Source organism: Lepus europaeus, chromosome 5 (genome assembly GCF_033115175.1).
Source record: "Lepus europaeus isolate LE1 chromosome 5, mLepTim1.pri, whole genome shotgun sequence".
Lineage (NCBI taxonomy): Eukaryota > Metazoa > Chordata > Mammalia > Lagomorpha > Leporidae > Lepus > Lepus europaeus.
Window position 1 is genome coordinate 16537790 of NC_084831.1, and position 19798 is coordinate 16557587.

The 19798-nt window shown below is 62.6% G+C and overlaps 1 protein-coding gene across 3 annotated transcripts in view; it reads left to right on the forward strand.

Annotated features, from left to right (window-relative positions):
- Positions 1-19798, forward strand: part of EPHB2 (EPH receptor B2) — a 170959-nt gene that overhangs the window by 125373 nt on the left and 25788 nt on the right. For all 3 annotated transcript variants that reach the window (XM_062190599.1, XM_062190600.1, XM_062190598.1), the window contains exons 4-6: positions 6019-6174; positions 7169-7504; positions 17866-17990. In XM_062190599.1, coding sequence (XP_062046583.1) covers positions 6019-6174; positions 7169-7504; positions 17866-17990 — 617 coding nt within the window. The remainder of the gene's footprint in view (positions 1-6018; positions 6175-7168; positions 7505-17865; positions 17991-19798) is intronic.

The following is a 19798-nucleotide window of genomic DNA, read 5'->3' on the forward strand; positions in this document are numbered from 1 at the left end:
ACTACATTCCCTATTTCCTTATCTATGAGGGTGGCACCTACTTTGCTGGGGGGGTCTTGTGGATTCATTGAGAGAATCTGTCAAGCCCTTCGTGCCACGCCTGGCACTGGCAGAGCCCATCATACGTGGGCATTGTCCTTGGGCCTCACACACGCACGGTGGGTGTTTGCTGTGTGTTCTAAGGTTCCGCTCTAATTCCACCCATTGCAACCCAGGGCCCCCGTCCCCAAGTTGCTTGCGAGAGCCGATGGTGCACGTTTGTTTCCGATTGTGTCCAGGGATCTCAGGTTGGTGGCTGGGAATTTGGTCTGGTGGGAGGCATCGCAGGACAGAGATGGCCAAACACCCCGCACCAGACCACGGCTTTTTTCCCCTGCTCCACGGCCAGGCCCCCGCCTGCGGAGCGGATCTGTGCGCTACAGTGGAGGTCTCTGTTGGCTACTGCGGGAGACTCCCAGAGGTGCCCGTGTCAGGTCCACAAATCCAGGGGGCCAGGAAATGGGCAGAGGGGCCCTTGTGTGCGGCCGGGATGTCTGAAACTGCCAGCAGACAGGAGCGGTGACAGATGGAGCTGCGAAGATGCGCAGCAGGGTGGCCAGCCCTCCCCGCTGGCCTCGGACGAAGGGAGTCGCTGGGGCACAGGACTTCCAGTTGAAAGGGCAGAAGCATTTGGTCACCCTGGAGGCCAGGTCCTGGTGACAACCGCGGGGAGAGCAAATGAGTGGTGGAGGCACCAGAGGTGACCCGAGACGGAGCTCACACTGGTGGGACCCAAGCAGGCTCGCCCTTGGCTAAATATCCCCTCCCTCTCCTTCCCATCTGTAAGGGGCACAGTCACTCAGTCCCCCCACGTCCTGAGCACCTGCTATGCTCCGCCAACTCCACCAGGAACTGAGCACCAGCCTGGATCCTCTTCCTCTCTCCAGGTGCTTCGTGGGTGTGGAAAAAACAACACAACAGGTTTCCCAACGTAGTCACAAACTGTGGTGTGGGCCCACGGAGGAAATGGCCAAATCAGAGGCAATCACAGAGAATCGCTTTAGCTGAGGTGGTCAGGGTGGCTTCTTGGAGGAGGTGACATTTAAGCTAGGGCCTAGAAGAAAAAGAACAGTGTGGCAACGGCCCAGAGGTGAGAGCCTACTTGGTGACTGGTGGCCTGGGGCACAGTGAGCGAGGGCAGGCAGCAGGCAGCAGGCCTGGAGGCCCTGGGGGTTGGTTGCTCAGGCCCTGTGGCCCGGGTTGGCTGTGTGGATTTATTCTGAGTACCGGAGAAGCCACTGGCGCATTGGAGCAGGGGTGTGGTGGGTCTGACTCACTCTCGAAGGGTCACTCAGGCACCCAGAGGACCGAGGAGAGGCCACGAAGAGCAGAGAGCCCCCTCGGACTCCCCCTGTTGTCTGCACCATGCGAGCATCATCAGCCCCTTCTCTGGATGAGAAGACCGAGTCTCAGAGAGGGGACATGTCTGTCCCTGCCAGAAGCTCGGCTGCCCGCGTCTGCGTCTTCGCTTCCCTCTTTTCTTCCCACTTCTGCACGTGAGATTCGGGTGTGAGCAGGACTGGGTGCCTTCCCGCCCCAAGAAGCTGGGAGCAGGACGGCCACTGTGGATGGGGGGTGGGGAGAGGCAGCTGCTGCAAGCCTGCATCCCAGCACCCGCCAGGGTCAGGATCCGTCCGTGCTGCCAAGCACTTGTTCGCATCTGTCTGCGCCTCTCTGGGCCTTAGTTTCCCCAAATGCCGACAGAGGAGTTGAGCCGGCCACTCCCCAGGCGCAGTGTCCCGTCCCTCACCCACTGGGTGCCCAGCACTGGGTGAGGTGCTCACAGCACAGCCAGCGGGCAGGTTCAGCAGGAGGTAAAGCAGGCACTGAAGATGGCCTCTTAAAAGGGCTCAGAGAGGGCGCTGCAGGCGTCAGGGGCAGCGTGGGCCAAGGCCAGAGCTGCGGGCGCGCCGAGTGCCATGGGGCAGCATGGGCCAAGGTCAGAGCTGCGGGCGCGCCGAGTGCCATGGGGCAGCGTGGGCCAAGGCCAGAGCTGCGGGCGCGCCGAGTGCCGTGGGGCAGCGTGGGCCAAGGCCAGAGCTGCGGGCGCGCCAAGTGCCGTGGGGCAGTGTGGGCCAAGGCCAGAGCTGCGGGCGCGCCGAGTGCCGTGGGGCAGCATGGGCACTGAAGCTGGAGAGACAGGTGGGCGCCAGCCCCTGGGGGCCCTTGGGGCTCAGAGGTCAGGGCTCCCCGTGGGTGCTGGTTCACTCCCCAAATAGCCACAACAGTAGGGGCTGGGCCAGGCCAAAGCCTGCAGCCAAGACACCAATCCAAGTTCCCATAAGAGTGGCAGGGGCCCAAGCACTTGGGCCATCCTCTGCTGCTTTCCCAGGCGCGTTAGCAGGGAGCTGGATGGGAAGTGGAGCAGCCGGGACTCGCCCCAGTGCTCTGATAGCAATGATGGCGTCACAAGTGGCAGCCCCACCCTCAGTGCCGGCACCCTGGCCCCGAGGCTGTCGCCACAGCACTTTCACTGAGACGTCTTCAGAGTGCAGAGCGGGGTGGTTTTAGTGTCTTTGCCGAATCGCACAGCACGAACTGCGGGGCGCTTCCTCACCACCAGCCCTGGGCGGTCCCTGTCCCCTGTCCCCAGCTCCCTCTCTCGATGGGCCTGTTCTGGGCACGTCCCCTATACACGGAATCACACTTCACTCCCTCACTGAGCACGGTACGCTAAGGGTCACCCTGCTGCAGCCCGTGTCAGAACTTCCTGCCTTTTTGTGGCCGAGTAATATTCCATTGTATGCCGCTGTGGCTTTGTGGGGGACACGGGGGCGGTGTGGCTCTGGCAAGTGGACAGGGAGGCCAGATGGCCACAGGAGGCTCAGGGGTGGGGGGGGAGAGCTCATGAGATCCCCGGGCTGGGGGTGGGGCGGCGAAGAGGGGGACAGAGAAGAGCGGGCCCTGGACACAGAAGCCCGGGCTGGCAACACAGCCCCTGGGGCCGCTTCCGGAAGGGGTGGCCTGGGGAGGCTGAGATGAGGCCAGGACCTGATGAGGGACACAGGGCAGCCAGGGAAGTGGTCCAGATGGAGCGGCTGGCGTGGCGGGGAGGAGAGAGCAGCCGCCCGCCAGCCGGGCCCAGGTCCGGGCCAGCAGATGGAGGGGGCGTGCCGAGCCGGGCAGGCTCTCCAGCCGAGCCTGGTCTCGGCGCCAAGATCCTCTGGCATCTGTTGGGATGGTTCTAGACCTTTGCAGGAGCCCTGCGCCCCTGCCCTACAGAGAAGGAAGCCGAGGGTCAGAGAGGTTGGGCGATCAGCCTGAGCCCAGGCTGCAGGTGCCCGGGCGGTGCCAAGCTGGCGGGGCTGCCCCTTCACTCGGTCCGAGAGAGAGGCTGGGCGGGAGGATCGGGGCCCCAGCACCGGCACAGCAAAGCTTGGAGGGTCCCTGCAGGTGCCCAGAGCAGGGGCTACACAGCGTGTAGTGGTGGTAGTGGTGGGGGGGACAGAAGGGGCCTCTGGGGCAGACAGTGTGGGTGGCTCCCGGCTCTGCCACTGGGAGCCCTCATCCCGGGACAGCCTTCATTCCCGCGCCTGATAGCCTTTTCCCGGCCACAGGCCAATACGGTCAGATCCCAAAGATGGGGCTGGAAGGTAGCCCTTTACATGTCTGTCCCCCGGGGCCCTGGCTGCCCTGTCTCCTCCATGGAGGCCACCCTGACTCCCAGTGGTCATCGGTGTCACTGTACCTGCTTGTGTCAAGGCCCCGTGCACCCCCTTGCTTCTCTGTAAGGCTGAGACCCCCCACAGGGCCTGGGGACAGTGACATCAGCTGGCGTGGCTGCTGACTGACGTGCTGGCCACCATCTCTGGCCCACGTCTGGGAGCTCGGGGGGGCGGGCACCATCTCCTGGCATCCCGGGCCAGCTGCCCTCGGTTTATATGCTGAAGTCTCACTTTTTTAAAAAAAATATATATATTTTAACGGCAGAGTGACTGAGAGAGACAGAGACACACAGAGAGAGGTCTTCTGTCCACTGCTTCACTCCCCAAATGGCTGCAGTGGTCAGGGCTGGGCCAGGCTGAAGCCAGGAGCCTTGAATGCCATATGGGCTGCAAGTGTCTGGGCCACCTTCCACTGCTTTCCTAGGCGCACTGGTAAGAAGTTGGATTGGAAGCAGAGATCCAGAGTCGTGGGATGCTGGCGCCGCTCACCGCTGAGCCACAAGGCCACCCCCAGGCTCTGCTCCATCCAGCAAGCCCTAGGGCCATAGCAGCAAGTGTGCCCCACCCCTGAGCCAGAGGCTGTGTGCATCGCATGGAACCCTCACGGCCAGGGAGGAAATGCAGCTCAGAGCTTGAACATCTAGCTCAGGTCCCTTGGCAGATGGGATCTGAACTAGAGGACTGGTTAGTACTGCCAGGCATTGTCCTAAGCCTTTTCACATACATTAACCAATAGAAAACTAGAGATAGGTGTTGTTGGACGAAGAAACGGTTTAAGTGACTTGGCCGAGGTCACGCCGCTCGCACAGGTGCATCTGGGGCTTGCCAGGCAGCCTGTGCGCTCACCGCCGCGCTCACTGCCTTTCTACCCACACGATTCTCGAAGCGCATGCTTGTTCTGCGTAAACAGGCAGCTTCAAGAAGGCCCTAGCTGCAGAGTGCCCGGATCTGGGGTTGGCTCCGGGCAGGTAGCCTGGCCAGGAGACCTTGGGACGAATAACCGCGGGGGTGGAACGAGGTGCTAGGAACTCCAGGGGTGCTCCAAGCGCCAGGAAAGGCGGGTGTCGGGGGCGGGGCTGGGGGAGGGGTTGGCAGGTGGGTGGTTTGCTAAGACAGCCCGTGAAGACTAGGGCTGGCGTTTGTGTGAGTTACGGACTTACCAGGAAACGGATGCTGAGGGAGAGCGAGTCATTTGTCAAAGGTCATGCAGCACCCAGGTGTGTGTAGTGCGGGTGAGGACCCTGGATGGCTTGGCTGCATTCCGTCCCAAGGAGGGTCTTTCTGCTGCAAAGCTCTTCCCCGCCCGCCCACTCGCCCCTGGCACAGTCCCGCCCAGGCATCTCAGCAGGCACGAACATAAGCCCAAGGAGGCAGAGACTGCACAAGGGCCGGGCTTAGAATCTCCTGATTCCCAGCCCAGGGCTAGCAGGAAGGGGAGAGGGTTTGAGCACATGTGCACATAGGTAGCTGATCTTCTAGAACCAAGCTGCGGGGTCTGCACCCCAGAGAACCCAGATTCCAAAGGGGGTCCAGTGAAAACACTGCCCTCCTCAGGCTGGACCATCAAGCAACTCCAACAGCTATTGATGGGACGCCTGTCCTGGGCAAGGCACCGTGCCAGGTACCTTGCAGGCTTATGCAAAATGCTCACAATGGCCATAGCACCACAAGTTGACAAATGAGGAAACTGAGTCCCAGAGTGGTTAAGCCACTTGTGCAGGGTCACACAGTGAGTCAGAGGCCGAGCAGACTCAAACCAGGCCTGTCGGATTCCAGAGGCAGCGTTCTTTTCTGCTCTGCCACATCAGCCGCCGCCTGCCCTGCGCAGTCCTGGGACTTTTCTTCTGTGATGCAATCATGGTGGTCTGGAATCACAAACACAGTTACAAGAACAGGGCTCACCCAGACCTTAGAAAGCCAGACTGCACCCCACGGCCCCTGCCCCAGCTCTGCAGGGGCCTCCTGGCCAGGTCACGTTGATGCTAGCGGCTGCCACACAGCCAAGCTGGGGTGTGGGGAGGAGGCCCCTAGGGTACCCCGCTGAGCAGGTAGCTTCAGGGACAAGAGACCGGATAGTTGGGGCCGGTGTGTGGCACCGTGGGTTAAACTGCCGCCTATGATGTTGGCATCCGCTGTGAGCTCCAGATGGAGTCCCGGCTGCTCCACTTTCGATCCAGCTCCCTACAATGCACCGGGGAAAGCAGCAGAGGGTGGCCCAAGTGCTTAGACCCGCAGGTTGGCTGGGCCTTCCCCGCATCGCGCCCCTGAGTTCTCACCTCATTTCCCTGATGACCCGCCTTGTCTTCTCTCCCAGCCTGCCCATCCGGAACCTTCAAGGCCAACCAAGGGGACGAGGCCTGCACCCACTGCCCCATCAACAGCCGGACCACTTCAGAAGGGGCCACCAACTGCGTCTGCCGCAACGGCTACTACAGAGCCGACCTGGACCCCTTGGACATGCCCTGCACGAGTAAGTCCCGGGCACCCAGAGCCAGCGCCTGCCTGAGCCCAAGCTGGTCCACGGGACAGGACCGGGCCGGCTCAGGGGTGCAGCAGGCTGTCCTGAGTCGGAGCAGCCTCCTGGTGGGGGTGGGGACCGGTGCTGGGGTGGTCATGCCCCCAGCACACAGACATCCGCGCTGACCTCTGGCTCCTCCCCCCTTCCGCTAAGGCATGTGCAGGGTGAAGTTCAAGGTCTTCGTTCCCAAAGGCCCAGGGCAGAGGAAGAGCCACGGGGCAGCACACAGCTGCCCACGGTCCCAGGGTTCTCAAGGAAAGGGGTGACTCAGAGGGCAGGCTGACAACCCCTGTATCAGTCAGGAAGGGCATTCAGCTGCAAGGAACGGAGCACGGCCCCCAGTGGCCAAATCAAACGGATGATTCTCTCCCAGAAAAGATCGAGCTAGGTAGTCACCCGCCAGAGGTCGGAATGTCCGCCAATGGCTGCTTCCGCCTTCCAGAGCTCCCATCTTTAAGGTCAACTCTGTAGCCCAACGCAGCTGCTGGAGCTCCAGGCATCACGCATGCTCTGGGCAGCATCCAGGGGAAAGATCAAAGGGACGTGCCACGCTTGTCTGTCTCCCTTTTTTAAAAAAATAAGAGCCCTGTGCAACCCTTCTGTTCTGTATCCGTGGCCAGCACGCAGGCACAGACTGCTGGGAAATATGGTCTTCCAGCTGGGCTCCTTACTGCCCTGAATACAACCAGCCCCGGGACGGGGCAGATGGGGAAAAATAGAAACCGGGCAGGGCTCCTTGAAGTCACAAACTGTCCCTGGCACCCACGCTGAGGAGCCCCGAGGGAAAGGTTTAAGCAGGTGCACAAGCTGCTGAGTTAGGTTCTAGAACCTCCCTTGGGTGGCTGGAGAGAAAGGACTTGGAGGAAGCCCCGTGGGAGGCGTGGGCTGGAGCCAGGCCGAGGGGCCCCGCTGACCACCGCCCTCTCCCCCACCCCCGCCCCCCCAGCCATCCCCTCGGCCCCGCAGGCAGTCATCTCCAGCGTCAACGAGACCTCGCTCATGCTGGAGTGGACTCCGCCACGCGACTCCGGCGGCCGTGAGGACCTCGTGTACAACATCATCTGCAAGAGCTGCGGCTCGGGCCGGGGCGCCTGCACCCGCTGCGGGGACAACGTGCAGTACGCGCCGCGCCAGCTCGGCCTCACCGAGCCGCGCATCTACATCAGCGACCTGCTGGCCCACACCCAGTACACCTTCGAGATCCAGGCCGTGAACGGCGTCACCGACCAGAGCCCCTTCTCCCCGCAGTTTGCTTCGGTGAACATCACCACGAACCAAGCAGGTGAGCGCCTCACGTGGGGTGGGCGGGGAGAGCCCAGGGCCACAGGGCAGCCTCCTGGGTCCTTACACATCCCGCCCTGCGTCGTCTCCGCCCAGCCCTGGGCTTGCCGGGGAGAAGCCAGGACCCAGCACGGCTGGGGTGGTCTCAGCAAGGTCAGCGGAAGTAGCATCCATCGCTCTGCACACGTCCCACCAGGCCACAGGCCACACGAGCCACGAGGGGCCTGGGAGACGCCAGCCTCCCCCCTACCTGTCTGCCCCGCTCCCCTTTGCTGGGTTTTTAAGTTAGGCTGGGGGGTTGTGGTTTTATCTGCAAATGGTGGCAATGTTGCCATGGCCAATGGCCGTGTGCCTACCCCTGTCTTGGGGCCGTGGGGGCCCTGAAGCCCCCTGCAACTGAGGCCCGGAGGAAGCTGACTCCAGGTGGGCAGCTACTGGTGCAGACCCCCTAAAGAGACCATGGAGCCTCTGCTGGGAAGCCCAGCTCACAGCAGCGCTGGAGGCAGGGAGACGCTCACCATCTGGGGGGGCTGAAGGGGCGACCTCCAAGCCCAGGAGCCTGCACAGGTGAGCGTCAGGGAGTGGGGTCCGGGCTGCGGGGTTGGGCTCCTCCTGTCTGGAACGGGCTGGAGCGGAGAGTAGGGCTGGAGCCGAGTATGGAAGGTGGGGGCGGGGGGCAGAGGAGCCCTAGGACTGAAAGAGGGACAGGCCCTGGGTTAGCAGCAGGGGCCCCAGCTTTGACCCCAGCTTTGCTCTGAGACCTTGGTGTGCAGGTCGGCTCCAGCTGCAGGAACATCGTGTAACAAAGTAGCCTGGACCTCAGCCTTTCACAGAGACAGGCTGGTCTTCCCTCTCAGCCGTCTGTGGGTCAGCTGGGGTTTGGCCGGGCCTCCTCTGTGCCAGCCAGGACTCCAGGAAGTGGGTTGCATTTAGTCTGGGGCTCCTGTCTCCTCCTCTGATGCCAGCAGCCAGCCCAGGCTTGGTCCACTCAAGGCTCAGGGTGGGAGCGTGGGAGGAGCTGGGCCACACACGCAGCCACCCGCGTTTTCTGGGCCACAGCGGGTCCTGTGGCCGATGGAGAGGCACTGCGCACCCACGGTGGGTGAGCCCTGCAGGACCTCACCTGTCAGCCCAGGAGGAAGTGGGATGATGGATAGAAATCACTCCCTGCCTCTGGGCCTCAGTTTCCCCACCACACTGTGCATCAGGACTGTGTGGGAGCTTTCTCAGAATACACACCCCTAGTCCCTGCCCCAGCCCCAGCCCCAGCCTCAGCAGTGAGCTCCGGGAATCCTCATTTTAGACAAGTATCTCTTACCCTCAGTCAAACTTGGGGAGCCCTGGGATAAGTGAGCCTAAGGCCCGTTAGGCCCTCAAAGCTCTGAAGCTTTCTGGGTTGTAACAAGCCTCGCCCCCTCCTCTTTGGCTGAGCCCCTTGGAAAGCCTCATTCGCTCACGGCCGCTCAGGGCCAGCGGGGCCTGGGCAGCCACAGCCCCCCCAGCCCCACCCCAGCCCCCTTTGCCACGCGAGGAAGCTGAGCCCAGAGAGGTGCAGGCCCTTATGCAAGGTCTCGTTACTAAACAGACCCAGCTCGGAGCCTGTGACTCCCAGTCTGCATGGGAGAAGACACACAGTACCTGCTCTTGATTGGGGCGCCCTGGCTGGGGAGAGGCGACGTGGGTGCAGAATCTGTGTACACAGTAGCATGAGTGAGCCCCCAAGGAGGCCCTCGGGGGGACGAGAGATCACTGGCAGGAGGGCTCATTTCTTCCTGGGGAATGAGAGAAAGGTGTATGCCATAGGGCTTCCTGGAAGAGGAGGCATTAGAGCTTGACTTTGAAGAATGGAGAGGCTTCTAGTGGCACAGATGGACCTGGGCAGGCAGGAAGGTGTCCCAGGGGGAGGAGGTGCAGGAGGCAGCCGGAGGGAAAGTTCTTTCTGTTCAGCAGAGCGAGCTGGCCTCGCTACTAGCCCCTGGGTGCTCCCGAGCGCATGACCTTGGATGAGTCACAGCACTGGCTCTGGTGGCCTCTCCGTCGCAGCTCTGGTCACCCGCTCCTTCAGGGTCAGCTGTGAGGGTGCCTGCTGGCAGACGCAAGGTCACTGCAGGTGGCATGGTACAGGTGGGCACTGCAGAGGCCGAGGTCACTCGGCTCCCTGGGTCTTCCTGTTATCCTGCCTTGTGGGTAAAAGACATCATGGCCCCTGAGAGCTCAGTGCCCGGCCGGGGTCGCCCTGGGTGGGAGTGGCGGAACTTGGAGAATCACAGGTACAGACCAAGGCCCTCAGGGCTTGGTGTTGGCCAGTGAGTGCCTTCTGCAGTGCCGGGCCAGGCAGAGCAGGTGGCCCAGGCACACTCCGGCCGAGCCAGGCATCTGCAGAGGGCTGATCGCTTCGGAAGCTCTCCCAGCTGCCTGTCCATGCGGGTCGTGTGGGAGAGACAAACAGCCCTCACTGGGCACGCATGGCCCTTTCAAAGCCGCCCTTCAGCGGCTGCCCTAGATCATGGCAGGCCAAGTCTCCCGCGCCCCGGCCACACCGCTCTCCGTGGCACTGCTCCACCTGGCTTCCTCGTGGAAGGACTTTCCACTCGCCTGCCACCCGTGTTCTCTGATCTCCCACCCTGCTGTGGGGCGGGCAGACGGCAACCAGCCGGCTCCGGCTCCAGGACTGGTATAAACATGCACTCACCTGCTTCTGCCCCCACGGGGCCAGGAGGATCAGAGAGAAGTGGGCCAGGGGAGCCCCGGCTGCGCCCGTGCCTGGGGTGGGAAGACGGAAAGGGAGCGCGAGGCGGCCGCTCTGCCTCCCCCAGGCCGAGCCCTCTGCATGCGCCGGCCTCTTTGATCTCCCACGCATTCTGCAGGGAAGGTTTGTGCAGGTCTGCAGCGTCGTGCAGGGGGGAGATCAGCAGTCAGCCATGGAAGCCCTGGCGTCGGGCGAGACGCTCTCCCCTGGCTCCCAAGTCTCGGGGGTGGCCGGCCAGGCTCTCGGGTCCCGGCAGGCAGTTCTGGCTCGGGCGTCGATGTGCCAGGGCTCCCCTGCGTGTTTGGGGGTTGACTGCTATCCCCTGGTCAGGAGTGGCCCCGGCTGGGACAGATGGGGCAATGGCTCTGTGCTGTGTGCCTCGGCCTGCAGCAGGTGGACCGGGACCTGGTCACGTGGCAATCTCAGGGGACCAAGAGGTGGACGCAGGCGAAGGGCTCCTCACAGTCTTACCAGGGTTGCTTGGCCAACCCCAGGGTCAGAGGGAGACCACACATGTCCCAGGACAGAGGGCGCGAGATGACCAGGTTAGTGTGGTGGCTTAGAGAGGCGGTGCCAGTGTGTGGAGAGCCTGGGGTGCTGAGTTCCGGCAGCTCTGTGGAGTCACCTGTGGTCCAGCCTCCTCAGCACACAGCTTCTTGTCCTTACGGAACAAAAAGGCTGCAAGGGAGCCAGCACTGTAGCGCAGTGGGTTCAGCCACCCTCTGTGACACTGGCATCCCTGTGGGCTCCAGTTCTAGTCCCAGCTGCTCCACTTCCAATCCGGCTCCCAGCGAATGCACCTGGGAGAGCAGCGGAGCATGGCCCAAGTGCCTGGGCCCCTGCACCCACGTGGGAGACTCAGATGGCGTTCCAGGCTCCTGGCTTCAACCTGGACCAGTCCAGGGCTGCTGCAGCCATTTGCGTGAAGCAGCAGATGGAAAACTTCTCTCGCTGTCCCTATCTCTCCCTTTCATTCTGTGACAGTGCCTGTCAAATAAATGAACAAACCTTTCAACCAAAAATGGCTGCAAGAGCTCCAGCTATCACATCTTTGTCATAAGCTGCAGGATAGAAGAAGAGTGAGTAGGGCAAGGCCTCTCTCACTCTCCTTCTCTCTCTCTCTCTGCAGAGAGAGTAAAATCTCGCAGTCACTGGTTCACTTCCCAAATGCCCACACAGACAGGCCTGGGCCAGCCTGAAGCTGGGAGCCAGAGCTCATCCATGTCTCCCATGTGGGCGTGGGGACAGCCACTTGAGCCCTCACTGCTGCCTCCCAGGGTCTGTGTCAGCAGGAAGCTGGAGCCGGGACTCAGCCGAAAATCAAACCCGGGCACTCCGGCGTCCTAACCAGCCTCTTAGCCACCGCCCTGCCCAGGCCCCTCCCAGAAACCCCAGCCACGACCTCAGCGTAGAGCTGGGTGGCAGGCACATTGTCCATCCCTTCTCACGGCCGGGGAACTGGGGACAGAAGAGGCCGAGGGCAGGTTTTCGTCCTCTGAGTATCTACCACACCTGTTACAGGTGAGGACGCTGTGTCCAGACACAGAGGTCATGGCCTGAGGTCACACAGTGGCCTGGGGGTGGCAGAGCCAGGACCTGAACCCTGAAAGCTGCCTGCCTCCCCTCCCCCGTCACCACCACCAGCTCCCAGGAGCCTCTGCGCATAGCGCTGCGACCTGGGGCTGACCGTGACCCCCAACCCCAGACTCTGGGTGGAGACCTGCGATGAGCACTTTAAAGACCTGGGCCTTCCCGAGGTCCCTGTCACTGTCCCATTCTACGGAGGAGAAACTGAGGCAGAGAGGGCTGAGGCAAAATGCTTGGGCCACCTGCTCGAGGCCTTGCTGGTCCTGGTGCTGTGGTCGGATGGGTCCCACCAGGCAGCCCCCAGGAGGAGACGGCTGGGTAGTTCCCCCGCAGAGCCAGAGCGTGGCCTCGGCCTGCTGGGTCGCGCCGGGTAACCAGGGAAGAGAGCCATCCTGGGCGGTAGAGTCCGGCAGACCTGGGTCCCCTCCCGGCCCTGCACTGCACCCCACTCTGCGTTTGCTCGTCTGGAGAATGCTGAGCCCCAGGCACTGGGGATGAAGGGTGGGATGAGACACCAGCAGGCCCCCACCTTCAGACGGGAGGGGAGGGGCCGGCAGGGAGGGCACCTTGAAGAGGCAGTGGTATTTGGGCTGAATGAAGACACGGGGGAGTGAGGTGACCTGTGTGGATGGGGCTGGGGCACGGGGTCGCATGGAGGAAGCGGCAGGTGCAGGCCCACATAGCACATGCAGGCTTTGCTCCTGGGCAGCGGCTTCAGGAGGCAGGTGCCTGGGGGGCACGGGGAGGGGGGAATGTGCGAGCCTGGGGCTGGGGCTGGGGCTGGGATCTCACAATGCCCGGTGCCCTCTCCCCTGCCTCTCAGCTCACGGGGCGCTCTGCCCAGGGCGGGGTCCCCCTCCCTCCTTGGAGCTCAGGGCTGTAGAGAGGACGCTGACCAGCAGGCTCTCACGCTGGCTCCCCCCAGGATCCGAGTCCCAGGAGGCCTTCAGGGAGCACCTGGCTCAGCCCCCTGCGTGCCCCAGAGCACCCAGAGGACGGCCGCTTCCCCAAGCCCCGCTTAACAAAGGCAGCAGGGCCCCTGGCCACCTGCTCCAGCCCTGAGACCCGCCTGGCCGGCCTCCCCCTGCCCCTCTCTCGGCCACAAACCTCTTTTGTGCTTGCTCCCTGGGGCTCCATCTCTGTGCAGAGGTCACGGGCACTGCTGACCCCGTCCCCCTGCTGCTGTGCAGGCTGGTAATTGAAAATTCCAGAATTCCCTGCTGACCAACTTACAGGGAAACCCGACACCCCAGGGTGGGCGGCAGCGGCAGGAGGGGCCCAGAACATCCAGCTGTTCCCTTTTCTCCACCGCTAATCCCGCCGGATTCCAGGAGAGAGGCCAGCCCTCCCCGCCCCCCTTCCTCCATGGCCCCCCGCGGCCCCTGGCTGGATCATCTTCCTGGCAAATGCCGCCTCCTTGCCACGCCCGGGTTACCGGGCTTAGGGGATCAGAGCCCGGGTGAGCTGCCTGAAACTCAAGCCTGCCAGCTAAGCCCACCAGGCCCAGACCTCCATGGCCGTGCGGGTCCTGCCTGCGCCGACGGGCAGCTGAGCCCCCGGGAGCTGGGGTGGCCGGGTGAGCAGTGGCCGAGGCGGCAGGTGCCGGTGGAGTTAGCTTCATGGCAGGACAGGAGCCGTGGCGGGGCGTCCTCGGAGGTCCTCGGAGGTACGTTGGTGTCCAGACCTCTCTGGGCAGCCTGGATCAGCTGCAGCCAATGGAGGGGAAAGGGTGGAGTGGGGGGGACCAGGGTGGGCCTGGGTTCACACTCCTGCTCCATCGCTCACTTAACCTGTGCGACGGAGCAACGTGCTTCCCTCTTCCCTCATCTGTGAAATGGGTGTGATAACAATACCAGCCTCGCAGGCTGGAGCTGAGCGTTAAATGAGTGGCTAAGGTGCAGCACCTGCCTTGGTGGCCGCTGCACGGTCCCACCCTTTGCGGGTATCCCCCGGGCACACAGGAGTGTCGGGCTGGGTCCCTCCTGCCTCCTGTCCTGGGGAGCCTTGGCCCTGTCCCTCTCCTAGAACCACTTGTGCCGCCGCGGCAGGACTCAGCCGAGGGCCCCTGGTAAGAGCAGGCCCTGCAGTGAGCAGCACGGGCTCAGCAGAGCCCAGCAGTGAGAAGCAGCCGATGGGCGGAGTGTGAGGCTCGGGTGCTCCGGACCCGAACCCTCGTCTGGACCCCGCTGTGGGGCCTCAGACAACCCCTGCCCGTCTCTGGCCCTGAAGCCTCCCAGCGCGGCCCACAGACCGTTAGGAATGCAGATTCTCAGGCCCCGGACCTGCTGAGTCAGACTCCCTGAGGGGAGGGGGCCGGGTCTCCTGGCTACCCCCCCCCCCACTCCCCTGCCAGCTCCGGTTTGAGGGGAATGGAGGGGCCATTGGGAAGTGAGAGGGCAGGGAGGAACAGGGCGGAGCAGCCCTTCCCCCGCTCGGCACCGGACCCCCTTGGCCAAGTCCTAACCGGGGGCTCGGGCCCAGGAGTCTCCACACTCGGGCCACACCACGCCTGAGTCTCCCAGCCTCCCCTGTGAGCGCCGCTGCACCCAGCCCGGAGCCCCTGGAAGGCAGGGAGCCTGTGAGGTTTGTCTCCTGAACGCACCCCAAGGACTAAAGGACTCAGCCCTGCCTGCCTCCTGTGCGTGCCTGGTGCCACCGCCGCGCCTCTGGGGGGCTTCCCCCTCCGTGCTCACAGCCGCCTGGGCCCGTGAGGACCCCACTGGACAGGGGTGAACGCTGAAGCTCCGATCGCTGTGAAAAGCACCGCCCAGAGCCACACATCCGCCTTGCCTGGTTGTCCCCTGGGGGACAGGTCCAAGGTGCCTGGAGGATCCCCCTGCCCAGTAGCAGCCTCATCCCCAGGCCCCTGGGGGCGGGGGTAGGGGGTGCGTCTCAGCCTCTCCTGACCCGCTCCGTCACACACGTGCTCAGCACTGCGTTGTCTGAGAGGGGCTGGGGCCAGGGGCTGCTTCCCAGAGCCAACACAACAGATGAGCCCCCAGAGAACCCCCCGGCACACCCACAGGCCCGCACATGTAAAACTCCATCCCGAAGGACCCTCCTTTGTTGCTGTTGGGGAAAGCTGACCACTGCCGGGCCAGCAAGGATGCAGACAGCCCAGGCCCAGCAGAGCACAGAGTGGTCAGGGGCAGGGACGGCACTGGGGCTGGACATGGGGTCCAGGCATGAGGGGACAGGACAAGAAGCAGGGTCTAGGCCGGCGCCGCGGCTCACTAGGCTAATCCTCCACCTTGCGGTGCCAGCACACCGGATTCTAGTCCCGGTCAGGGCGCCAGATTCTGTCCCGGTTGCCCCTCTTCCAGGCCAGCTCTCTGCTGTGGCCCGGGAGTGCAGTGGAGGATGGCCCAAGTGCTTGGGCCCCTGCACCCCATGGGAGACCAGGAGAAGCACCTGGCTCCTGGCTTCGGATCAGCGCAGCGCGCCGGCCGCAGCTGCCACTGGAGGGTGAACCAACGGCAAAGGAAGACCTTTCTCTCTCTCTCTCTCTCTCTCTCTCTCTCTCTCTCTCACTGTCCACTCTGCCTGTCAAAAAAAAAAAAAAAATTAAGCAGGGTCTGCTTTGAAGGTACTCAGGGAGACCCAGCATGGCCCCTCTCCAGCTGTGTGACCTTGGGGAAGTCGCTGTGCCTCTCTGAGCCCCGTTTCCTCTTCTGCAAAGTGCAGAGGCTCGAATGTCACAGGGCAGCTGCTCCGTGCACGGTGGCGAATGACACGGTGAGCACTCACGGTGCTGTCCACGTGCTGGGCACCACACCAAGTGCTCGGCTGGATCCCTGGCCCCCAGGGGCCCACTGCCCCAGCTGGGCAAGGAGCTGAGCTGAGGCTGAGCTGGCCCCCTTGGGTGCAAAAGCAACAGATGCTCACCAGGGTGCTAAGACCAAGGTCTTTCCTGCAGTGCTGCCGCTCTGGAGGGCTTGGGACCCCCAGGCTGCTCCAGCTCAGGGCCAGGGGCTTCACGAGAGGGTCCGGCAGGGAGCATCCAACTTCGAGGCCTGGGTCTTCCGGTCTGGCCCGTGGTGCAGGGGAAGCCAGGCCCAGAGAGGGCGCAGCTCCCCGAAGGTCACACGGCCGGTCAACTGCAGACAGGACAGTCTCGGGGGACGGAAACAGAGCAGGAAACAGGTGCGGCATCCCCAGGCTTCGGTCGCAACAGCTGATGTGTGAGTCCCCACCAGTCCTGGCTCCGTGTTCTCATCCCAGGTGGACAGAGCCCCACAGAGCAAGCAGGGGGGTGGGGAGGCGGGTGTCACCCTCAGCCTTCAGGCATCCCTGTGCTGCCGGTGACAGGATCTGCTTGTCACCCTCCAGGGAGGGTCTGTGCCAGCCCTGCTCTGCTGTGGAGCTCAGAAGCCGTGGGTTCAAATCCCGGCACCCCACTGACTGTGATCTCACAACCCGCCAGGCCCCACTCCCCGCCCCAAGCTCCGGCACCCATCGTTACCAGGCTGTGCAGCTCCTACTGCCCCCAGCAGCAGCCAACTCCCGAACACACGTGTAAAGGGCTCGAGCCATGACCGACACGTAGTAGGTGCTTTGTGCACATTTGTTCCACTTGAGAAAGGCAAAAAACAGGTTGGGTGCTTTACGAACTAAGGAGTTGAGAAAAGGCCATGTGCCATGAACTTGAACTCCCAGGCAGCTCCCGGCCCCTCCTGGACCTGGGGAATTGTGCTGAACTGATTCTGAGAGTCCTAGCACAAAACACAGCCCCGGCCTCCTTGTCGCCTTCATCTAACCACTTCCTAATAGCACGAACAGCACCTGCGCTTGGGCTGAGGTAGACGGAGCGGTTGGTTTTACTGAGGTACAACTCACGTGACATAATTCAGTGGCTTAGTGTACTTTCCATCGCCCCAAACAGACCTCCAGACCCTACGTGCCCCCTTCCTCCCTCCCTCTGCTCTATTTTGTGCCTCTACTGATTCACCTCTTCTGAGTATTCCGTATCCACAGAATCGTCCAGTCTGCCCCTTTGTGTCTGCCTTCCCCCTGGGCTGTGTGCAGGGTGCATCCACACCATAGCAGCTATCAGAACTGCGTTCCTGTTCGCGACTGCATACTATTCCATTGCATGTGCCTCCGCCGTTTGTCTAGCTGTGCTCCCACTGATGGGCATTCACGTCGTCTCCACCTTTGGGCTGTTGTGAGTGACACTGCTAGAGGCACGCATATCCAGCATCTGTCTGAGAGTGTGGCGCAAGCCCAGACGGCTCCTGGCTGACAGTGGCTCGGCGTAGGATTTTCTGTTACCGTGATGCTATCATGACACACACTCAGAAGAAACTAGGGTTTGAGTTTTGAACTTGGATCCACTCCTGGGCTAGCACTAGATGCCCTGAACCTGTCTCTGGCAGCACACAGAGCTCTGGCAGCCCCAGGGGCACCAGGAGACAGCGACATGCCGCAGTGTGCCGGGCGGCTCAGCTCGGCTGGGATGTGTGGCGGCTTAGGCAGATTCTGCATTTTCAACTCCAGCATCTTCAGCTCGCAGTAGGTTTATAGGATGGACTTAGGAGCGGAATTGCTAAAATGAATACATAGTTATGGCGGGGACGAGGGGGTGCTGCAACCCCTAGCCCATAGTAGGCCCACAGTGAACGAAGAAATGTGTCTGACACCCTCTCTGCCTCCGTGGTCCCCTCTGCTTCCCTCTCCCAGGGCCGCCATCACCATGTCGGGAGCCCAGTCCCGCAGACTGGAACTTCCAAGACTGAGTGATGGGCACACAGACCCCCGGTTCCAGAGCTGGGTCCCAGTGCCTCTCTGCACTCGCCATGCGTGAGCTTCCCCGGGGAGGCCAGCATTGTCAGGGTGCACAGGTGCCCCCAGGAGAGCTCAGGGGCTGCACCCACAGCCCCTCGTGAGCCCCTCTGGCCCCCGCCAGCTCCCCTGGGCTGGCTGCGTGGCCTGCACCTCTCCGGTCCCACAGCTTCCCGTCTGCCCAGAAACTGCACCGCCTCATGGCCACCCTGACCCTGAGCCCTGACCTCTGACCTCTCTTGCAGCTCCATCAGCCGTCTCCATCATGCACCAGGTGAGCCGCACCGTGGACAGTATCACCTTGTCGTGGTCCCAGCCGGACCAACCCAATGGCGTGATCCTGGACTATGAGCTGCAGTACTATGAGAAGGTAACCTGTCTCCCACGCGTCCTCCCACCAGCCTTCCTGGGCCCCTCCCCAGGTGGACCCTTGGCGGATGCACCTGCCCATGAGACCAGGGCCTGGGTGCAGCAGCAAGAGCGCTGGCCTCCTGGCTTCTGATCTGGCCCCCCACCCCCCCACGCTGCGCGGCCTGGAGTACATGCCTTGACCTCTCTGAGTTTGTTTTTCTGGGCCGGGGGGGGGGGGGTCCGGCCAGCGACAGTCGCAGCCCCTCCCACACCGAGGCACCCTGCACTGGGACTTCGAGGGCCTGAAGTTGTAAGACCCCAGCTTTCCACAGTTGGGTGTGATAAGTCACGATCAGTCCTTTGCTCATTCTTCAGCCGAAGTCTGAGCCTGCTCGGGAGAGCGGGGCCCAGGGCGAGCGGCACCCTGGTTCCGGCTGAGAGGTTCATGCCTTTGCAGGGGAGAGGGTGAGACGCCTCTGAGCTTTAAAATCAGCCCCTCGTTCCTCCCTTGGCTGGAAGGCCCTGGAGCAGCCGCAGGAGCAGCAGCCCAGGCCGGGCAGCTCCGGGTTCCCATCCCAGCCTCATTTCCAGCTGTGTGATCTCGGGCAGGCACTGTTTTCCCTCGGAGCCTTGGTCTCTGTGTGTGTCGAGTGTAGACAAAACCACCTCTGTCTGTCCATCCATCCATCCGTCGGGCCATGTTTGAGACACAGGGAGAGAGAGCGCCATCTGCTGGCTCACTCCTCCGGTGCCTGCAGTGGCTGAGACTGGGGCCAGACCACAGCCAGGAGACAGGAGCTCAATCCAGGTCCCCCGTGGGAATGGCAGGACCCCGATTACTGGAGCCCTCACGCTGCCCGCAGGGTGTGCATTAGCAGGAAGCTGGGGTCAGGAGCGGGAGCTGTGAAACAAATGCGGGCACTCCAGTGGGGGCGCGGGCGTCTTAGCCTCTGCGCTAAATGCCCCTGAGCCGCTTCCCCACTGGGGCCGTGTGAGTCGGTGAGGCGGGCAGGGGCAGCACCAGCGCAGTGCCTGGCATTGGCAGAGGCCAGAGCACTTCCCTGTCCTGTTCCCCTACCTGCTGCGCACTGGGCATGGGCAGCGTGGGGTGAGCCAGAGCGGGCAGAGCTGCCCGGGACGGGGCCAGGAGCACAGGTGGCGGTGGCTGCCCACATGGCTGCCATTAGACGCCCCATAAACCCTCTCCTCTGATGATGACAACTTTATTTTTTTTTAAATTTATTTGAAAATCAGAGATACAGGGAGAGAGAGAGAAAGGTCTTCCATCTGCTGGTTCACTCCCAGCTGGCCACAATGGCCAGGGCTGGGCCAGGTCAAAGCCAGGGACAGGAGCTTCTCCGGGTCTCCCACATGGGTGCAGGGCCCCAAGCACTTGGGTCATCTCCTGCTGCTTTTCCCAGGCCATCAGCAGGGAGCTGGATGGGAAATGAAGTGGTCAGGACACAAACCCGCGCCCATACGGGATGCCAGTGTCACAGCTACAGCTTTACCCGCTATACCACGATGGGCCGGTGCTGTAGCTTCGGCGGTTAAGCTGCCGGCTGCAGTGCCAAGATCCTGTATGGACACTGGTTCATGTCCCAGCTGCTCCACTTCCCATCCAGCTTTGTGCTAGTGCACCTGGGAAAGCAGCGGAGAACGACCCAACTACTTGGGTCCCTGCTACCCATAAGGGAGACCTGGAAGAAGCTCCTGGCTCTGGCTTCAGATCAGCCCACCACTGGCTATTGCCGCCATTTAGGAGTGAACTCAGCAGATGGAAGACCTCTCTCTCTGTCTCTCCCACCTGCCTCTGAAACTCTGCCT